General features: G+C 37.3%; 1 protein-coding gene across 6 annotated transcripts in view; it reads right to left on the bottom strand.

Annotated features, from left to right (window-relative positions):
* The window catches only part of filip1b (filamin A interacting protein 1b), a 37,176-nt gene that overhangs the window by 2,669 nt on the left and 14,043 nt on the right, over nt 1-20,464 (bottom strand). For 2 of the 6 annotated variants that reach the window (XM_079887978.1, XM_079887977.1), the window contains 6 exons: nt 14,034-14,321; nt 12,303-12,476; nt 11,935-12,113; nt 4,234-7,012; nt 3,171-3,235; nt 1,933-2,562 (listed from right to left, as the gene is read on the bottom strand). In XM_079887978.1, the coding sequence (XP_079744104.1) occupies nt 2,499-2,562; nt 3,171-3,235; nt 4,234-7,012; nt 11,935-12,113; nt 12,303-12,476; nt 14,034-14,315 (3,543 nt within the window). In that variant the 5' untranslated portion in view covers nt 14,316-14,321 and the 3' untranslated portion in view covers nt 1,933-2,498. Of the gene's footprint in view, nt 1-1,932; nt 2,563-3,170; nt 3,236-4,233; nt 7,013-11,934; nt 12,114-12,302; nt 12,477-14,033; nt 14,322-20,464 lie in introns of those variants that run through there. The other 4 variants (XM_079887975.1, XM_079887974.1, XM_079887976.1 and 1 more) reach the window with 3 other exon arrangements.

Below are 20,464 nucleotides of genomic sequence, written 5' to 3' on the forward strand. Positions count from 1 at the left end.
CATGGAATTAATTGATTTAAAAAGCCTTCGATAGCGACACACAAAACAGCAAACACAAAAGCTCGTTGCCTTAAAGGAAAAGTTCATCTAAAAATAAAAAAGTTTGTCATCATTTAGGCTACTCACCCTCATGTTGTTCCAAACCCGTTTGACTTTCATTCTTTTGTGGCTAATATCATCTAATGAATCGAAAGCACATTTGAATGAGATTTGAGAGCTTTTTTGGAGCTCGACAACACCAGGCCTCATATGAAAAAGATCATTCTGGACCTTCTGCAAAACATCATGTAGGAAAGAAAGTCATACAATGTGAGGGTGAGTAAGTGATGACATAATTTCATTTTTGGGCAAACGGTTTCTTTAAAGCCAAACAGATCAATTAAGTGTGTGTTTTTTTTTTTTTTTTTTTGTCTTTATCTGTGTAGTTGAGATTGTATCCGGCAGAAGGACACGATCAGGATGTTAAACGGGACTCCAGATCTCCAGCTGTTGTTTCTTATTTCTCATAACAATGTCCTCTGGCTCCCAGATGGCCTCGATTAAAAACTAAACGCTGATCGCATTGCAACATCTCCAGAAGAAATAATTTAGAGATAATAAGAAATTACCCTTTTTATTTTTATTTAAAGTGAAGGGCACTAGACTTCCCCTTTTCAAAGCAAGTAATAAATGTGTCCAAATCTTCATTATAGAAATGTTCTGGGTTCAATATTGTAAATTAATGTTGTTTAATGGAAAAAAAAAAAAGAAAGAAAATAATTTAGACTCCTCCCTCAGTTTGTATAAAGCACAAATTATGTGTACAGTAATGGACTTCTATGGGTGAAACATTCAGGAAAATTTGTGAATGCTTGTACTTATATTTATATTAAAGTGTTAGTTCACCCAAAAATGAAAATTCTGTCATTATTTACTCACCCTCATGTTGTTCCAAACCCGTAAAACTTTCGTTCATCTACAGAACACACAAATCTTTTTGATTCAATCTGAGAACTTTCTCCATTGACAGCTACACAACTATCACTTTCAAGCCCCAGAAAGGTCGTAAAGACATGATTTAAGTAATCCATGTGACTCGAGTTGTTTAACCTCAATTTTATCAAGCGACGCGAGAGCTTTGTTTGCGCCAAAAGAACATAATTTACCACTTTTTTTTCCACAGAATATTAATCTCCAGCGCACGTTCACTCAACAATGTCTGCTCTCACGTCAACGCAACACATATGCGTCGTGGTGCTCTCATGAATCTGTTGGAGATTACTATAATATATTGTAAATAATGTGGTAAATTATGTAGTTAAAAAAAAAAAAGCACTCGTGTCGATAGATAAAATTGATAAAATTGAAGTTAAACCACTGGAGTCACATGGATTACTTTAATGATGTCTTTACTACCTTTCTGGGGCTTGAAAGTGGTAGTTGCGTAGCTGTCAATGGAGGGACAGAAAGCTCTACGATTTCTTTTAAAAGATCTTCATTTGTGCTCCTGTAGATGAATGAAATTAATAGGTAATTTTTAGGTGAACTAAACCCTTAATTGTTCCTTACAAAAAATGTGTATTATTAATCATTAAATTGATTCAGAATGTGTTACTAAATTGCAAGGAAGCAAAAGACATTGATATAATTTTAGGAATAATATCAAATTCCTTCACTGTCAGAACATATGTTCTCCAAAACAGGTCAATCATGAGTATCAGTTTATCCACTGAACATGCTTTACTAACATCAATATTGTTTAAAATGTTATTCACACATTATGGAGGTTTCCTGACCTTGGTCCAGTACCCCCGACAATATATATATATATATATATATACAGCATGATAGAAATAAATAATATAATTTCCTATCAAATATCTATATATAAATAATCAATAAAAATGACTTAAAAGCCCAAACTATAAAATAAAAAAAGAATGTTTCTATGCATTCTGGAAAGAAAATTTATTTAGTGGAATCACAAAATTCAAAATTCAGTGACATTTAATACATTTCATTCCCCCTGGAAACCTCCACAAGCTGTTTTACAAAATAAAACATTAGTGAAATGCTAAATGGAAAAATAAATATTAAAAGAAAAAGAAAAACAAGGTGAAGAGTTAGTCTATATGTGCTTTAGCACAAAAAAACAACAACACGCGTGCAAAGATCAGTCACTTTTCCATTTGTATGATATCCAACCATAGATGTCTGTACATAAAGGCTGATTTGACATTGAATATTTACAATATTACAATAACGTTTCTTAATCCAGAAATGGAGGCCCCAGTGCCACTGATTGCTTTGTTTTACATTGCAACATTTCTGTTCAGATTTCGTTCAGTTCTGTAGTGCTTGGATTAATTTCCAGTGCCACATTAACATGAGCCAATCTCAGCTCTTTCCTCCCCCTCCAGCTGCGGAGCTGCAAACTGATGATTTCCTCAGTTCAATTTTCATTGACTGGCTTTCAGAGCGTGACGTCGTGGACAGGCCTAAGACCGCTTTCCCTGTTTTCATACCTTTTGACATGGGGATTCGTGTTGCTGTGGAGCGAGATGACTGCACATCCGTTCCATGCTGAAAAAAGCAAAGGGAAATATGAGATCACATTTTAGAGTTTTTTTTTTTCTTTTCTTCATTTGTTATGAACCATGTCTTTGTCATAATTTAAAAAGTGCATTTTGTATTTGTATTTATGCAGGTTAACTTGCTGTTTCTAAAAAAATAAAAAAATAAAAAATTGAAATTGAAATTGTTTGTAAAGGGGTCTTAAATTAATTCATTTATTTTAAAAAGCTGAAATTAAATTATATAGTTCAAATAAATATATAGTTTTATAATCAAATCAAATAAGACAGGGTGGTCATTCACAAGAAATGTATCCTGTATTAAGTCAAAGTACGTATAATTAAATTTTTTTTTTCAATTATTCATCTAATATTTGCAAATGTAAAATGCAATTATATTATAACAACTTTTCATTACAATTGGTGCTTGATTTAGTAGGTTTTCCTAGGCAAGGATATGAAGGTTAGCTTCTGGTCACACATAATTCAGTTTTATAACAGGTTAAACATGAGGGGAATGGTCAGTCGGTGCCACTATTTAAAGGATTTTCTTGACAAGCTTTTTTTGGTGACAAACATGTCAGAACATTCCAGTGTTGGTTAGCGATAAAGAAATACCTTGAAAGAGAGCTATCTAGGGAGCAGACACCCCCTGATATCATTTTGAAACATTTCAGAAGCAACTGAAATATAGAAGATTGAATATGATCATTTTGTTTTTAGGGACACAAAATCACAGAGTATTAATTGTTAAATGACTTTTCTTGTCATTTGACGACATATACTGCTTGCAGGGCCTAAAACTAACTTTTTGCCACACCTACCAATGGCTGGTGACTTGAAAATGTATTGGCTATAAATATTTTTTACCGCCCATGAAAATGTTTTAGCAAAAACAGGCAGTAATGACACCAACATTTTAGAAACCAGTAAAAATTCACAATTTGATACCACAGCTAAAACTACTAGCCTAACTTGTATGAATTAAAAACAAGTACAGTCAGTAATAAAATAAGGACAAGTAATCAAATTACAAGCAAAATCACAAATAAATACAGTATAACAAATATACAAATGAAATAAACAGTGCTTTTCAGGTTTTTCAGGCAGGTCTAACAGTAGTTTTCAGGTACAGAAATTGAATAAAGTAAGCAAATATAAAATAACATAGTCTTCACTGTATAAATTAAAAGTCCTAAATTACTATTTAATTAACATTAAAGACAGACAGAAGCAGGAATATTAGGCTGCTGTCACTTTAAGAGTGAATGCCCGGATCTAATATACTGATACTGTACACGTGTTTACTTTCCCTGTTTACGTTCACTTAAGACATTACCGACTGTTTACTAGGACTTTACATACAGTGCGCGAGTAACGAAATGAGCTCCCTTTCGCGTCTTCTTGCGCTTGAATATTTCAATTGTCAAGGATTAAATTTTCATGGCGATAAAGCACTGGCCCGAGCATCGTTCATGTTCATGCATTGTTAGAATTCATAAAAATGTTACTGGCCAATTGGCGAGTGACGCCGTTTCATTTACTCGCCAACGTTGATTTTTACTCACATTTTGCGCTTGGCGAGTGTTAATTTTAGGCCCTGCATATATGCACACTCACTTTTCATTCCGCATCTTCTAAAATCCAAACAGAGGGACGACATAATAAATCTGGTACTCACCACAGATTGAGTAGACCTGGTTGGGGCCGAGGTTATGGGGGTTATTGTGATGCTGCTGGTCACCTTGCCTTGGATCAAGTTCCCGACATTAGCAGACGTCTGTCTGGGAGAGCGCAGAACTGTCCCCGTTGACATCTCCTTGCTGTCTGAGCTCACACCATTAGGCCAAAGCGTCACTGTGCCGCTTCTGTCATCCTGAGGTTTCTTGAACCCAGGTGACCCCAGGTGGATATGGATCTTGTTGTCCTCCGTGGTTATAATATTGGAGTTGTATTTCCGGATGGGCGTTGGAACTGTCTGCTTTTCAGGGGTCAACTTGAACACGGCTCTGCCCATGGTCATCTCATGTGGTTCTGGGGAGATGGATGCCTGAGAGACCGGAGTTGCGCTAACGGTTATGATGGACAGAGGAGAAATAGGATGCTCCGGGAAGGAGCCTTTACCTTTCTCTGGAGATTTAGCTCTGGAGATGGCCGTTATAGTGACTGGAGACTTTGTTCGTTCAGCTGGCCCTTCGTTGGCCTTGGACTTAGGCAACATAGAAGTAGGAACGATTGTTATGCGTGGTTTCTGGAGCCCAAGAGTCGGGATGATGGTGGTACTTGAGAAGAAGTCCTCAGCACGTGGACTGGTGATCTCCAACGTGGCAGTGCTGCTCTGATGGTCTGGAGTCACCTTAATATGGAGGGGTTGACCGGATTTACGAGACATGATTAGTTCTGGTGATGACTGTGATGTTGTTCCATTGACCTGCTGGGTTGATGAAACATCCTGAATGACAGTAACGGCTTCTTTCTTCTTCATCCAAGGGTTCCAAGACTTTCTCATCCCCAACTCTGCCGCTGCCGGTGGGTAACGGTCCAACACAGTCGGTTTCTTGAGGCTTTTCTGCCTCAGATTACTCATGATGTGATTTTCCTCTAGGACAGACTTTTGGATGAACACAGCTGGAGTCTCGTCTTCAATGTGTTCATTGATGTCTGCGTCGGTCTGCACTGCAGTGGAAGCAAGAGGAATGTCCACAATCCTCCTTCCGTTCATGCTGGGTCTAAGGGCGCGGCTGTAACGCTTAGTAGCTTCCAACTCTTTGGTTAGTTTGAGAACTTCTTGATTCATGTCTTTCTTTTTATCCTCCTCTTCAATGAACCTCTGCTGGAGAACCGTGTAGTCCACCTGAATCTGAGATAGCTGATCCTCCTTGTTCATGAGCTCATGAATCTTCTCCTTTAGAGCTTGGACATCGGCCTGAAGATCCCTCGTTTTGGCCTCCTCCATTTTGCAGCGTAGTCTTAGCTCAGACTCTTGGCTCATCAACTCTCCTTTTTCTATGGCTTTGTTCTTGGTGATCTGCATCTTCATTTCCTCGAGGAGCTGGGAAAGAGCGTTGGCTTTGTCTTGTTCGGTTCTGAACTTCTTCTCAAGCATGTCATACTCATCCTCTGTCTTCAACAAATCGCCCTCCACAACCTCAAGCTGTTTAAGACGGTTCCTGAGTCTCTCAATCTCCATCGTGAGCTCCTTAACCTTGTTGTCCTCATCAGGATATCCAACTTTGTCCACAATAGCTCTGTTTCTTGTAAATTTCCACCCAGCTTTCTCTTGCTCATCCATTTTACTTTGCATCTGACATACCTTTATGCTGAGATCCTTTCGTTTCTCTTCTACACTTGCAAGTTCAGACTTCAGATCATCTTTTTCCTTGGTAAAAGCAGACACTTTCATCTCCATTTCAGACTTCAGTTTAAGAAGCTTCTTACTTTCCTCAATCAGCTTTTCCGTGACCTCCATGACTTTGCATTGCTCAGCTTTAAACAGTTTGCTCATTTCTTCACTTTTCTGCTCCTCCTGTTTGATGCGCTCTGCCATGTTCTTCCTCTCATCCATTAGGATCACTGTGAATGACTTTAGTTTCGTCAAGTCGTCCTTTAAACCCATCTCAGTCTTTTCAAGCCTCGATTCTGAGCCCTCAAGCTCTTTGATATGGTTTTTAACTGTTTCTAGCTCACACGCCAAGCTCTTTGTCAAAGTTCTCTCTTTCTCCAGGTTGGTGTGAAGCTGAGCACATTCAGATTTGCTCACATTGAAAGCTCCCTCCAGTTTCTCCAGGTCCACCATCCTCTTCTGCAGCTTTTCAACCTCTAGTCTCAGCTCACGACTGTGATTCTCCTCATCCTGAAGCCTCCTCTTCAGCTCCTTGCACAGTGCTTCTGTTTTTGTGATCTCCTCATCCTTGCCTTCCATTTCCAGAACTCTCTTCCGAAGGTTTTCCAGTTCGGCCATTAGACTCGAATTCCCGCACTCCCCTCTGCTTATTTTGTCCCGCAGGTCCTGAAGGTCCTCCTCGGACTTTTGCAGTGTACGATTGGTCTCCTCCAACTCCTCAATCCTGCGTGACAAGCTGGCCAGCTTTAGACGCAGCTGTCGACTTTCAGACTCCTGTTTAGCCAGTTTGGCGGTCATCTCCTCATGTTCCTGTGAAAATTTGGAGGTCTTATGTTCTAGGTCAAACTCCAGCTTCTGGATCCTCTGGCTGTCTTCTTTAGCTTTGCTGTTGATGATATCCAAATGCTGCTCTCTTTCATGGAGCTTCTTGCTGAGATCCTGGAACTTCTGCTTTTGCTGGTCAATCTGTTCAATGTGAAGCTGCCTTTCATCCACCAGCATCAGGGCAAATGATTTCAACTTAACCAACTCCTCCTGAACTTTCTCAAGACGTTTGCTGTGATCCTTGTCCTTGCGAGCCTGGTACGCCTTCTCTTGCTCCAATAGTCTCTTGAGTCTGGTGGAAAACAAAAAGAGATTAATTTATTAATTCTCATTCAATTAAGGTCAAACTTTACAGTCACTCTCATGGTCCCTCTCAGAGTCAATTGAACACAATTGAAAATCAAAATAATTGAATATTTTAACGTGCACATTTTAAACAACATTACTGATATTAATACATATTATGATAAATAAACAAAACATGGAATATATATATACAATTTTCATATTCATGTGTATATTTAGAACAGATATTATGACATTAACATTTCACAGTATTACAGTATGTAATGATTTTCGTCATATTGTCTTATTGGAAGAGAGCGAATAAACTCAGCATTAGAGCTGTACAGTTTTAAAGTAGAAGACAAGCATGTTAAAAGAACAAGGAGCAGTGTCTGAATGCTTCAGTGATTGCCTCTGACAGTAGTTACTGAAAATTTCATGCTTGCATGATCACAGGATCGAAACAGCTCGCGGACAGCTTGGCACATCAACAGGAAAAAGTTCCCACCTGGCAAAAAGTCTACTAGGACATCAAAACAGTGGAATTTGTGCCAACAGGGGCACTTGAAGAAAAGTCTATGATGCTGGTGAATGTTTACACTGATAAAGCTCTGCGGGAGTCTCCATGTCGAGAGGAACTTGTCCTTTGCGAAATAAGTTTGCAACATATTTCCTTCATAATTCCATGATCTCATTTCCTTATTGAGAATTTTACAGCAGTTATAACAATATTACATATCCGAACAGACCCATGAATGAATACTGTCAGTCTATTTGCATACACTTCAAACTGTTGTCAAACTCACCATCTACTGCAGCTGAGGAGTCCAGGTGGGTCCGTGCCTAACATGTTCTGAAGTGCACAGCTTTTGTAACTCTGCTCAAAGCATCATTAAACGGCTCTCAGAATTAGCCATCACATTCCAACCATGTCATGAGCGCAGTGAAAGGTGAATGTTGTGTGAAAATGCATTGCCCCACTTGCTGGTGATATCATCCCTCTAACATAGATCTGTTCTGCCCTTGTTTGGGCAAAGGAGGCGGAGTCATCTGAGAGCTTTTCATGCACTCTTTTCTCAGCTTTCCTCTCTTAAGTCAGGATATTGTTTTAGGAAATAGACAATTAGAGCTGTGGCCAATGCACTAAACCCACTGTATCATTTCAAGAGTTCCCTTTCAATTTCATATAAACTATTAAATGACCCAATTACTTCCTTTCTCACATGCAACCAAGCATTCCCATGGGAACAGACAACAATGCAAGGGAAAAGTTTTGTTAAGAGAACAATGTCACACTCTCTTGGTTCAGATGAAGCCCTGTCACTCAGAAATGCGTTATTAACTAAATAGAAATGCAAGATTTTGAATGTTTTGAAAGAAGTCTATTCTTCTCACCAAGGCTGCATTTATTTAATCAGAAAATACAGTAAAAAAAAGTCATATTGTAAAACATATTATTACAATTTAAACTATAACTTTTCTATTCGAATATATTTAAAAATGTAATGATGATTTCTGAAGGATCATGTGACACTGAAGACTGGATTAATAATGCTGAAAATTCCGCTTTTGATCACAGGAATAAATATATTAAAATAGAAAACAGTTATTTTAAATTGTAATAATATTTCAGAATATTAGTGTTTTTACTGTATTTTTGATCAAATAAATGCAGCCTAGGTGAGAATATATTTTAAATATATTTTTTTTAAATATAAAAGAATCGTAATTATTCCAAAAAAAAAAAAACATGTTCAGTGTAAATACATACAAAGTAAAAATGAAAAGGTCACTGCTCAGCAAATAATATTTGGAAAAAAGGTTGAATCATTTCATTACTGCAGGAAGTTTACTGATATAGTGGGTCGTTTCTCTGATATTGGCAAAGGTTTAAGATGACAGCTGGGAAATTCTTCAGAAATCATCAGATCCACTGTAACATGTGCAACTAGAGACTAATAAATCATAAATCATGTGAATGGTGATAGAATGACATCATCATCTGGTGTCTAGAATAAATGTGTTTGCGATTTAAATTACAGCCTGAATATCAAGAGCACATGAAACTTCCAGATGTAGTTTTAATTGGCGATATTTGCTAATGCAGCTAAAGTAAGTCTGAAACTTTGATGTGTAACTCCAGACATAAATGGTGTGCTATTACTTTTCTAGGTGATCAGACTTATAATTTTTGCCTGGCGAATGATAAAACAGGTGAAAAAAAATCCCCTAGACTTACAATGACAGAGGGCCTAAGGCCATATTGACAGACAAAACTATCAGAGTCTTGGGGTGGGCCTACATAAAGGAATATGAAACACTTTTGATTTCATCATGAAAACAACAAACTTGTTGAGGGTAAAATCATTAGTGTCTGTCTTGCACTGACCTATATGCCAATCAAAGAACAAAACTAGTTGTCCTCTTCAGATTACAGTCTTTTTTTGAATGTGGGACTTCAAGAGGAAAACCAGCAAGTGTAAATGTCATGTGAAAGAGAGAGAGGTAATTTGAGGAGGAAGGGCATTAAGGATGCTTCTAGAAGCAGTTTTATATTCCTGGCGGGATTCCCCGCCATCGCCCCGCGTTCAGTCCCAGGTGGCGTGGTGCTGCAGTGACCTCACCTGCTATGAATCTCTGAAATGAGAGAATTATGGAGGAATGTGCAAACACACGGGCTGGAGATGAGCGTGATAAGTGGAGGGAATGGGTGTGACTGAATGGTGCCAATGCAATAAACTAGAGCAAAGAAATAAGGTTTTAATAGACTGTTTTTTTCCTCTGATGGTGCATCACACAAATTAATTCTGTTTTAAAATGCAGTACAATTAATATATGAAAAAAAAATATTAGAATATTAAAGATACATTTAGAGTCTTTTCACAGCACCTTAGACTCCAAACAAATGTTCATTTGAGGTTAATAGAGCATATTTCAATTTAATTCAGTTCAAAAGATTTGATGAGTTTCGTTAAGAAGTTTTGAGCAAAATATCGTGTGCTACTCAAGTTCAGGGTGGTAAACGAGTGAGGCAGGGGACCGTGACTGTGTCGACCACTATAGGGGTCTTATCAGAATATGAAGGATCTCATTGTCTCTGTCTGGAACTGTTTGGAATTTGCGGTTATGAGTCACCTGATTTTCCATTGATAAATATATTGTTTAATAAATTATTTCCATGTGCAGTGCACTGGAGTTAAAAAGTTTGGGGTTGATTCTTTTTAAAGTTTAAAGTTTTTTTTTTTTTTTTTTTTGCTTACAATTTAAAACAGTTCTATTTTAATCTTTTGTGAATATATTGTAAAATAGTAATTTATTCCTGTGATCAAAGCTGTATTTTCAGCATCATTACTCCAGTCTTCAGTGTCACATGATCCTTTAGAAATCATTCTAATATGATGATTTGCTGCACAAGAAACATTTCTGTTTTTTATCAATGTTGAAAACAGATTAGGCTAATATATTTGTGATGCATTTTTTTTCTAAATTCTTTTACAAACAGAAAGTTGAAAAGAACAGCATTTATTTGAAATAGAAAGCTTTTGTAACATTATAAATGTTTTTACTGTCACTTTTGATTAATTTAATGCATCCTTGCGGAATAAAAGTATTAATTTCTTTCAAGAAAAATAAATATATTCGCTGACCCCATGACCCAAAACTTTTGAATGGAAGTATAGTTCAACATACAGTACCAGAGCTGTTAATGAAATAATAATGGGTGCAATATCTGCAAATATATTATTTGATAAAATAATACTTTTTGTGTGTCTGTAAGCCAAGGTCACTGATTTTGCCAAGAAAGACATGTTCCTGGATCAACATTCCTGTTCAAAAATCAAATCCTATTCACTGATGGTGAATAACACTGATGTAGAAGCACCTAACCCTGGTTGTAAGCCTAAACTTGACATAAACTGTAAACTTGTCCCTCAAATCTGATTGGTTGATTGGAATGTTCTTCCAGGATTAAATGATGTTGATCCAGGAACATGTTATACTTATTGAAATCATGTTCACCGTGTGGGTCACTGCAACAACATCTCTATAGATGGAGAAATTAAGGTCTCCTTAATAAAACCCTACATTGTAAAAACAACATCCTTAATCAGTGTCTTTGTTCACCATGAAACAGTGATTTTACTCCTGTAGAGTGACATGTTTCAGAGTGAACCGGGATAATCAAAGAGAAAGAAAAAAAACAAGCAGGACAAAACTTCATGGTATCCATCAGAAACTGACTAGGTGGTGAGAAAAAAGTGTTTTTCAGACCCCAGATTCCACCATGATGCATAAACTTTACAATTTAAATAATATATCATTATACGTAATTTTTTTTATAATATTTCCACATTACTCATATTGAAAATTTTGAGGGAAAATGTACAACTTCTTCATAATATACTCATTTATTTGAGAAGCCGCTTGAATCCCTTTAATATGTGCTTCCAGAAAAGCTCTTGACCCGTGGAGATCCCCATGTTGTCATTTATGTTCTTTTGAGTCTATTCATGTCCATATATAGCTCAGATGCTCCTGGTCTAATGACTGGAGCTCTACAGGGCCTCAATCTGCCCGTTTCACATTCACAGAAGAACACCACGCTAACGACAGGCCTTTTTGATGCCGTCACCCCTTCATTCGCTGCTATAAGGCCCTTTGTGTGATTTAGGACAGCCTGTGGTCACCAATACAATCATGTGCAATTCATAGCTTTGATGCCACGTGGTTGTAGTCTCTTTCAAACGAGGCTACAATGAGAAGGGTTTCCTACATTATGATTTGACCATTTCAGAGCAGAGTTATAATCATTAACTAGCCCCCGTATAAAAATCAACCAATCATTTTTTTTTACTTTATGAGCAGATTTGACTGAAAATCCCATCTGATTCATTCCTACGGGATGTTGTGTAAAGCTCGTCTCCTCACCTCTCTCTCTCCTGCTCCAGCAAGTTGGTGAAATCATCGCTTTTGTTCATGAAGTCGATGTGTTTGTGCTTTTCTCTGTCCAGTTCGGTGACGGTGCGCCGGTGGCATTTCTCTGCTAAGAGCAACTGCTCTAACATACGCCTGTACGTGTCACGCTGCTTCTCCTCCAAACGGTCCAGCTATAAAAACAACGATTATCATCACCAAATGCTTGCACTAGCACAACAGTATGCTATAATCTGCACTGCATTTTACATTTTATGCATTTGGCTGATGCTTTTATTTAAAGCGACTTGCATTGCATTTAAGGTTCTGTAGATAAATTCAGGTTTGAATGGTTTAGAGATGAGTAAGGCAGTGTTCCTCACCTCTATCATTGGTATCTCGTAAACATCGTCTCTAATCATGTTGCTGCTGGTCATCAGACTGTCTCTCTGCAGAGCTTGAAGAGGTTTGACTGGAAGCGCAGATCCGTAATGAGCCTCCAGAACCTCGGGCCGTATTCTCTCAGACTGCATCATGTAGATAATGTCTTCACGGGCCTAAAATGATGGAATCATTGCATGTCATACTTTGATATGTACCATGGTACTGGATGTTTATCAAATTACTCCAAACAAACAATACTTTGGTACAAACATGACCTATGAACCTTTGTGAAATGAACTATCTTCAATGATTTTTTTTTTTAGTGTGCAAACTGTTACATTCTGACTGTTCACCAGAAGGGGGCGCTCTCTGCTTTTACAAAACCAGAACACTAACACAACCACATGGCTTCAGCTGTGTTCACTATATACTACAGTTTGCATCCTGCGTGCAGCATGCATATTTTCTACATGCACAGAATATAAAAATTACCTAGACTACCATTCAAAGGTTTGGGGCCTGTAACATTTTTTTAATGTTTTTAAAAGAAGTCTTTTACGCTCATCCGGGTTGCGTTTTTGTGATGAAAAATACAGTAAGAACAGTAATATTGTGAAATATTATTACAATTTTAAATAACTGTTTTCTAGGTGAATATATTTTAAAATGTAATTTATTCCTGTGATCAAAGTTGAATTTTCAGTCTCATTACTCCAGAGTCACATGATCCTTCAGAAATCATTCTAATATGATGATTTGCTGCTCAAGAAACATCTCTGATTATTATCCATGTTGAAAACAGTTGTGCTGCTTCATCTTTTCTAGGAAGCTGTGATGCATTATTTGTTTTTCAGGATTCTTTGATGAATGATTTTGCATCATTATAAATGTCTTTACTGTTACTTTTGATCAATTTAATGAGTCATTACAGAATAAAAGTATTAATTTCTTTCTTTCAAAAAACAAGTAATAAAAACTCAGTGAGTGTTTTAGCGCAATTTTCTCACGTCATGGGATCACAACACTAAGAGATAGTAAATCTTTTCCTGGATTTTTTTTGTGCGTTCCCGAGATTAGACCTTCCTTAACATAATGCCGAAAACCCGAAGTCTCTAGGTGGTCTGGTTGAGGAGTAGATAGAAGTGCAAGATTGGTGCGCACAGACAGAACAGAAATCATGAGTTAACAATCGCAATTTTGTCCGGTGGAAAATTGCGCTAAAAATCTGACCACAAACTTTTGAAAGGTAGTGTATCTCATTTGCCAAAAAGAGCAGTACACAACCAGAGCATACTGTATTTACCCAGACGTAACATTACCATACAGTAGTTTCTGTCAAACTACTTTCTGTTAGTGCTTTTAAATCATAATATATTCATATGGAAACTCCTCCAAACAGTGTATGTATAAATTAACTTATTTAATTCCTTTGTGAATGACAATGATGCAAGTACACAGTAAAACATTTTTTAAGATTACTGAAGTATGTTTTACAAGAAAATATATTGTAGACTTCAATCTACTTCAACATTTCACATTTAATTTAATGTGTTACTTGCTGTTTCTTTGTAATTATTTGTGAAATTACTTTGTGAAAATTGTTACAAAGTACACCTTTTTTTTTTTCAGTGTACCAGGTTACTGCACTTTTACTGTAGTAGTAATGGTATTTTGGCAGAAACTTACTATGGTAAACACACAACGAATGGCAACACGCAGTCACATTTCACCTGAACTTCTCCCTCCATGACCCCCAGCAGATGAACGAGATCTTCTTTGGAGAGGTCCATCAGTCCATCTCTCCTCAGCTGCATCTCACCAGTCTTCTGTGGCTTTTTCAAAGTCCCACAAACAACAACCTTCTCCTCGCTGCTCTCTTTCTCCTCCTGAGCTTTGGTTTTCTTCCTCATCAGTTCCTGTTTGCTTCCCTCTTTCTCAATGTTGTGTATTCTAGCGAGCGGCTTAAGTGGTCTGTTCTCTGGCCCCTCCATATCGCTGGTCCTGGACCTCATCTTCACCTGCATGTGCAAACGAAAGACATCAGCCACAGATACACCTGAGACAATCTCCTGAAAATATCACAATGTTACGACAGTAAAACAGCTAATATCTTTCAGTATCTGATGCTCCCGGTTTTTGCAACCATTCCAAATGTATATGATAGGATTTACTTGGCATTACCTGCAATGGTATACGTCAAAAAAATAAAAATAAATGCAAGTTTTATGGTAATTTATGCAAGACACTAAAGGCAAAACCATTGTTTTTTCATGCACTGGTCAATTTAGAGATTTTAGGCTATTGTAACATGTTGTTTCAGACTAGCGAAAAGAAACATCGAAATACACTTTAAAGTGTTTCTTTTATTGCATTTTATCTATTTGCATCTGTATATTTCAATTACAATACATATATTTAAAGGCCACAAGCTTTTTCTGAGTCAGAAATCTCCACTTCAGAAGCTTTAGACACACAAACTTAACTTACTGTTTTATTCCTGTCTATATTCTGTATTCTATATGTCCATATTCAGTTGCTGTTTTTTTAGTTATTAAAAGACATCCAAAATCCCCTCTGTAAAACCCTTTAACTCTATCATATTTATTTATCCAATGCTCAGTTTTCTGTTCTGGATGAGTGCATATTTAATTAGATAAATCCTTATCTTACTTTAACATTCTAGAAATCTTGTAATTAAAAAAAAAGTTTGCTGAATAAAAGGTGCATTAAGGTTTGATGCAACAAATGTTTCAAGTGAAGTAAAAAGCAATCCCTTTTCTACAGAAGACTCTCATATCAAATGTCTGCAGTCTCAAGCTCTGAGCCAAATCTTAATATTTTAATGTGTAGTTTGCCCTTGAAGCTAATCGGCAACAGCCTCATTTCTCATGTTCCCATGTGCAGATTTAAGACGGGGATTTCCCAGAGAGAGAGAGAGAGAGAGAGAGAGAGAGAGAGAGAGAGAGAGAGAGAGAGAGAGAGAGAGAGAGAGAGAGAGAGAGAGAGAGAGAGAGAGAGAGAGAGAGAGAGAGAGAGAGCTCAACTATGACATCAGGATTTTTGATAAAGTGTGTACACGCTGCCTCCCGTATGATCTCACACCCAGCCTATCAGGCCTGGCTCACACTCAGACCCAGCACTGCCCTCTGAGAGTTTCTGAGAGATCGACACTTAAATCACACACATCACTCAGGATCCATGTTTCCTCCAGAACCGCATCTGGATAAAAAGATCAGAGCTTTTAATGAAGCTTATTATGTTCACTATGTTGAATTCAAACTATAATTGTTCATTTAGTTCTTTTATCCAAAGATACTTAAAAATAAGATAATGACATTTTATAACCAAAGTCAGAACTATTCCGACTGTTCTGCATATATAGTAGCTTTTAACCTTATTAAATGTGAAATATTATACAGTACATATTACAATAAATAAACATATTTTGTAGACAGACAGACACATATACATTTATATGTATATAAAAATGTTATACACACATATACATGTATATACAAACATACATACATATACATACAAACATACATATACATATATTTTAACAGTATTAAATGAGAAATATTATTAGATAATTTATTGCTTTTTAGATTTCACAATTATATAATTTATAAATGTATTATTTATTATATGTAATAGACAGACAGACAGAGAGACAGACAGATGGATAGAATGACAGAACGATAGACAGACAGACAGATGAAACAAGCAAGTAACCAAAGACGGGAAAACCCTGGCCGATAAGCTGTTGCAGAAAGTATTTGTTATTAATAGCAGCGTGTTGCGCAGTTGCGGCCATGGGAGTGTTTTCATTTTGATCTTGACCTTGATTTGTTGTGCTTCTGTTATGACATTCGATCACTGTCCAAAATAGCAATAACAACACTTGTATACACACACACACACACACACACACACACACACACACACACACACACACACACACACACACACACACACACACACACACACACACACACACACACACACACACATCATGTCCTCTATGTTAAAATCCAAAAAAAAATATACAGAAACTGTTGACAGACTGATACTGTCTCAAACTGCAATTTAGAAGAGAGTTCAATCTATTGCAGTTTTTCAAAACCCTCAAAGTTGTGACTCGAGATGGTGTATTCTTAGCTTTGATTATGCCTGAGAGTTTTGGGGTGACCTTAGCTCTGTTATTATTGGAGACTGCGGCAGCTGTGAGATTTAAATGAGAGTTGGTCTTATATTTACTCTGAGAACATGCACCTCGCTCCCCGGCCGCTCCACGCAGCTGCTCCTTGCTGAAATCGAGCGGTATTTATAGAGACACACTTGTGCACAGGAGACACCAGAAACACTCACACTTCATCCACCAATCAGAACAAGGCTGTTTAACTTCTCAGCTATTGGTTTTGTTACATGCATGACTCCAGGGAAATTGAAATGCCCGAATGCCGTGAATGAGCGGCGGTTACTCGCAGCTCCTGTGATAATTAATTCCTCAGATTCTCAGGGTATTTTCAGCCGAGGCGGACGAGCATCGGTGGCACGTCGTTTATATTTAGTAATGGATCCTGCCGGAGTTCGACGCACACAAACACACACTCAAACACTGGCTCATTCTGTGTTGGCATAACAGTGCGGCTAACCTGGAGCGCAAAAACTGATTCATGCCAACTATGCATTGATGTATTTTTCACAAAATCTAAAAATTATTAAACAGAAAATTATCTATTACAAAAAAAAAAAAAAAAAAAATATATATATAAAAAAATGTTTTCGAATAAGTAAAGATGGTGGCATCTTTACTTATTCAAAAACATTTGTTTTTCAATTTTTAGATTCAGATTCACTTCTTCACTTCAAACTCCAAGAACCTGAGATTAACAGATTTATTATTAGTGTTTCTATCTATCTATCTATCTATCTATCTATCTATCTATCTATCTATCTATCTATCTATCTATCTATCTATCTATCTATCTATCTATATAATAGTATCAATTTTTTTCTCCAATTTTTTTGTTTAATTTCCGTTAGTAGTTTTAATATTTTAACAAACTTATTTCAGCTAGATGCAAAGGCAACATTTCTCATTTTAATTTAGTGTAAGTTTTTCATCTAATACTTATATTTAATTTTATTTCAGCTTTTTTTCAATTATCAAAAATATCTGTAATACTCTACTCTATAACAACACTGACATGCACTAATGGAACTGGCACTGAAATACAAAAAAGTGAATAGCTAGTTTTCTCCAGGTAATCCTCCTTGGATTCAACCACTACTAACCCTCATCCTCAACTATAACCAGTGTTAAACAACATAAAGGCTGGTGGGAACAGTTGTCTAAATATTTTCTCACACATCTTCCACCGCACAGAGAGACAGACCTGAACCCGCACACAGACAGTTCGTGAGGAAAACGTCAGAGTTTGTTTCCAGGCTGGAGAATTGTGACTAAATAAGGGCAGAGAAACTCTCACATTGACGCATCTGTCTGGCACAAACTGAAGCGCTGCATTTGTGTTGATCATATGATTGCCAAAATTAAGCTCATCATATGGTCATTACTTTGCAGTTTTTCTCCATTGGTTTGGCTCATTTCTTGAAACAGAAATGACATTCTCAAAACAACATGGACAAACCTCCAAACCACTTGGCAATTGTTCACAACAGAATTGAATTTCTCATTAATTTCATCAAATTGCAAATGTCTAAGTACATGTCTCAATGTCTCAGTACATCTTTGCAAATGATTAAGTACAGGTAGCCTACATTTAGCACAATTTCCAAGTGAATAGATCTTGTTGATCTAAACTGATTGTTGATTCTCAGTCTAATGGTTGTTCGCTCCAAAACGTGTCAGCTTCAATTGTCTGTTCAATTGTCAAAATTAGTCAAGTACATAATACCATGAATACCATATATATATATATATATATATACCATATAATATTATTGGCCACCGGGCCACAGTGGATGTCCCAGGCCAGCGAGGGGGCAATATAACTATGTGTGCTGCCATATCTGAGAATGGTGTGGCCACTCACATCCCCATTGGCCCATACAATACACAGAAGCTCCTCATCTTCTTGGACCGCCTTCATTTTGATTTGATCCCTGAAAATGAGAGAGGCCTCGTAGGGCCTCACCTACCACTATATGTCATTGTATGGGACAATGTGAATTTCCACCGTGGCCTGCTCATCAGGGCCTGGTTCACTACTCATCCAAGGATGGTCATGGTGTTACTACCACCTTACTCTCCTTTCCTCAATCCTATTGAGGAGTATTTCTCCACTTGGAGGTGGAGAGTGTATGAGCATCGGGCTCAAGATCAGAGGTCCCTGCTCCATGCAATGGACGCTGCGTGTGAGGATATTACAGGAGATCAGTGTAGGGGATGGTTGCGACATGCACGCCGTTTCTTCCCTCGTTGCATCGCAAGGGAGAATATACGCTGTGATGTGGACGAGAATCTGTGGCCAGACAGACAGCAGCGTGTGGATGGCCAGGAGAGGGAGGGTGAGGACAGCGACCAGTGAAGAACTGTTAGTTGTGAAACTCCAGCTTTATTTACAGCACTGTAGGCTGCATATCATTTTCATTGTTTTTTGTTTGTGTGTTTATATTACAGTATATTATGCTGTATACATTTTATTTTTACACTGATGTATGGAAGTTACTTTATGTGTGTGAATGATAATGGTTACAATTTCCTTGGCAGTATGAGTGCAATGTGTGATGTCAAACCTTGGAGGCTACTCTTACCCTAAAATCCTATTTCTTTTTTTCAGTTTTATACACAATTGTATTCTGTTAGCTAGACAAAAATCAGTACAGTAACCATTGTCAATGAAGGACTGGGCTAAGACTGAAAGGTGGACATGAGGGATATTTCAATGGTCCTCTGCCATAGTGACAAAACATCTAAACATTTTGACTTGCAGTGCTTACACAATGCCAAAGGGACGAAGCATTTTGGGGGCACTGACTGTTTAAATGAGAAGGAAATTTAGTTTTGACACATGAGTGAACTGTTTTGGGAGAGGTATGAACTTTTGCAAGTGAACCATGGTGTTGTGCCGAACCATCCACGTTATTTTGGCAAAAGCACCAAGAGTGTTGAGAACGTCCGGTCTGTTTCAAGAAATGAGCCAAAGCAATTGAGAAGGATCTTTGCCATCTTCGTGGCACTGACTCTTTATATGGGAAACAAATTTAGTTTTGAAGCATGAGTGAACAGTTTTGGGAGAGATATGAGCTTTTGCAAGTGAGCTATAGTGTTGTGCTGAACTGTAAGACTGTTTTGCCAAATTATCTTAGAGTTTTGAGAATGTAATTTCTGTTTCAAGAAATGAGCCAAACCAATGGAGAAAAACTGTAACACATCAGGCACACTGAGCTATTTGTAACGGCCCTAAATATATGTATGTGTATGTTATTGGAGGATTTACCTTGCTTTATTTTCAGATAATCCCTGAAAAATGATTAACTAGGGGTGTTAAAATACAAAAAAATACAAAAATGCAACAATATGTGTGTATGTATACGTATGTACGTGTGTGCATAGTGTAAATACGTATTGAGTATAGTTCAACCAAAATAAAATTTACTGTGTGAGAAATCTTTCTTTTTTTTTAACATTCATTTCTTATTCAATCAAAATTTGATCATCTAGCCATCTCCTCCCTTCCTCTTTATCCTCATCCTTTTAGCCACATTATTATATATTTTTTTAATCTTTGCTATTGATTGCAATTGCAAATGAACAAGCGCGCTGTTATTTGTTGAGTAGTGACATGTGTTCAAGTAAGCCAAATATGAGCAGATTCTGCGCAATACGCTGTATTTCATATAACATGATGACTTACGAGTTGAGTGTTTGGCTAAATCTGCGCAGATTTCTCTTACACCACAAACTTCCCCAGCAAAGCAACACTTTGGCTAGTGATTTGACAGTGTTACCCGCCACAGTTGATTTTTACCCACATTTGGTGGGTGTTCATTTCAAACCCTGATTGCAATAATATCATATTTTGAGTTCAATATTGTGATATTTATCGAATTGTGACATGAGGTTGTTACATCCGTATTATTAACCCATATGAACGAAAACATTTAAAGGGGTGGTGTAATGCCCTTTTCA

Source organism: Squalius cephalus (assembly GCF_949319135.1).
Source record: "Squalius cephalus genome assembly, chromosome: 12".
NCBI classification, from domain to species: domain Eukaryota; kingdom Metazoa; phylum Chordata; class Actinopteri; order Cypriniformes; family Leuciscidae; genus Squalius; species Squalius cephalus.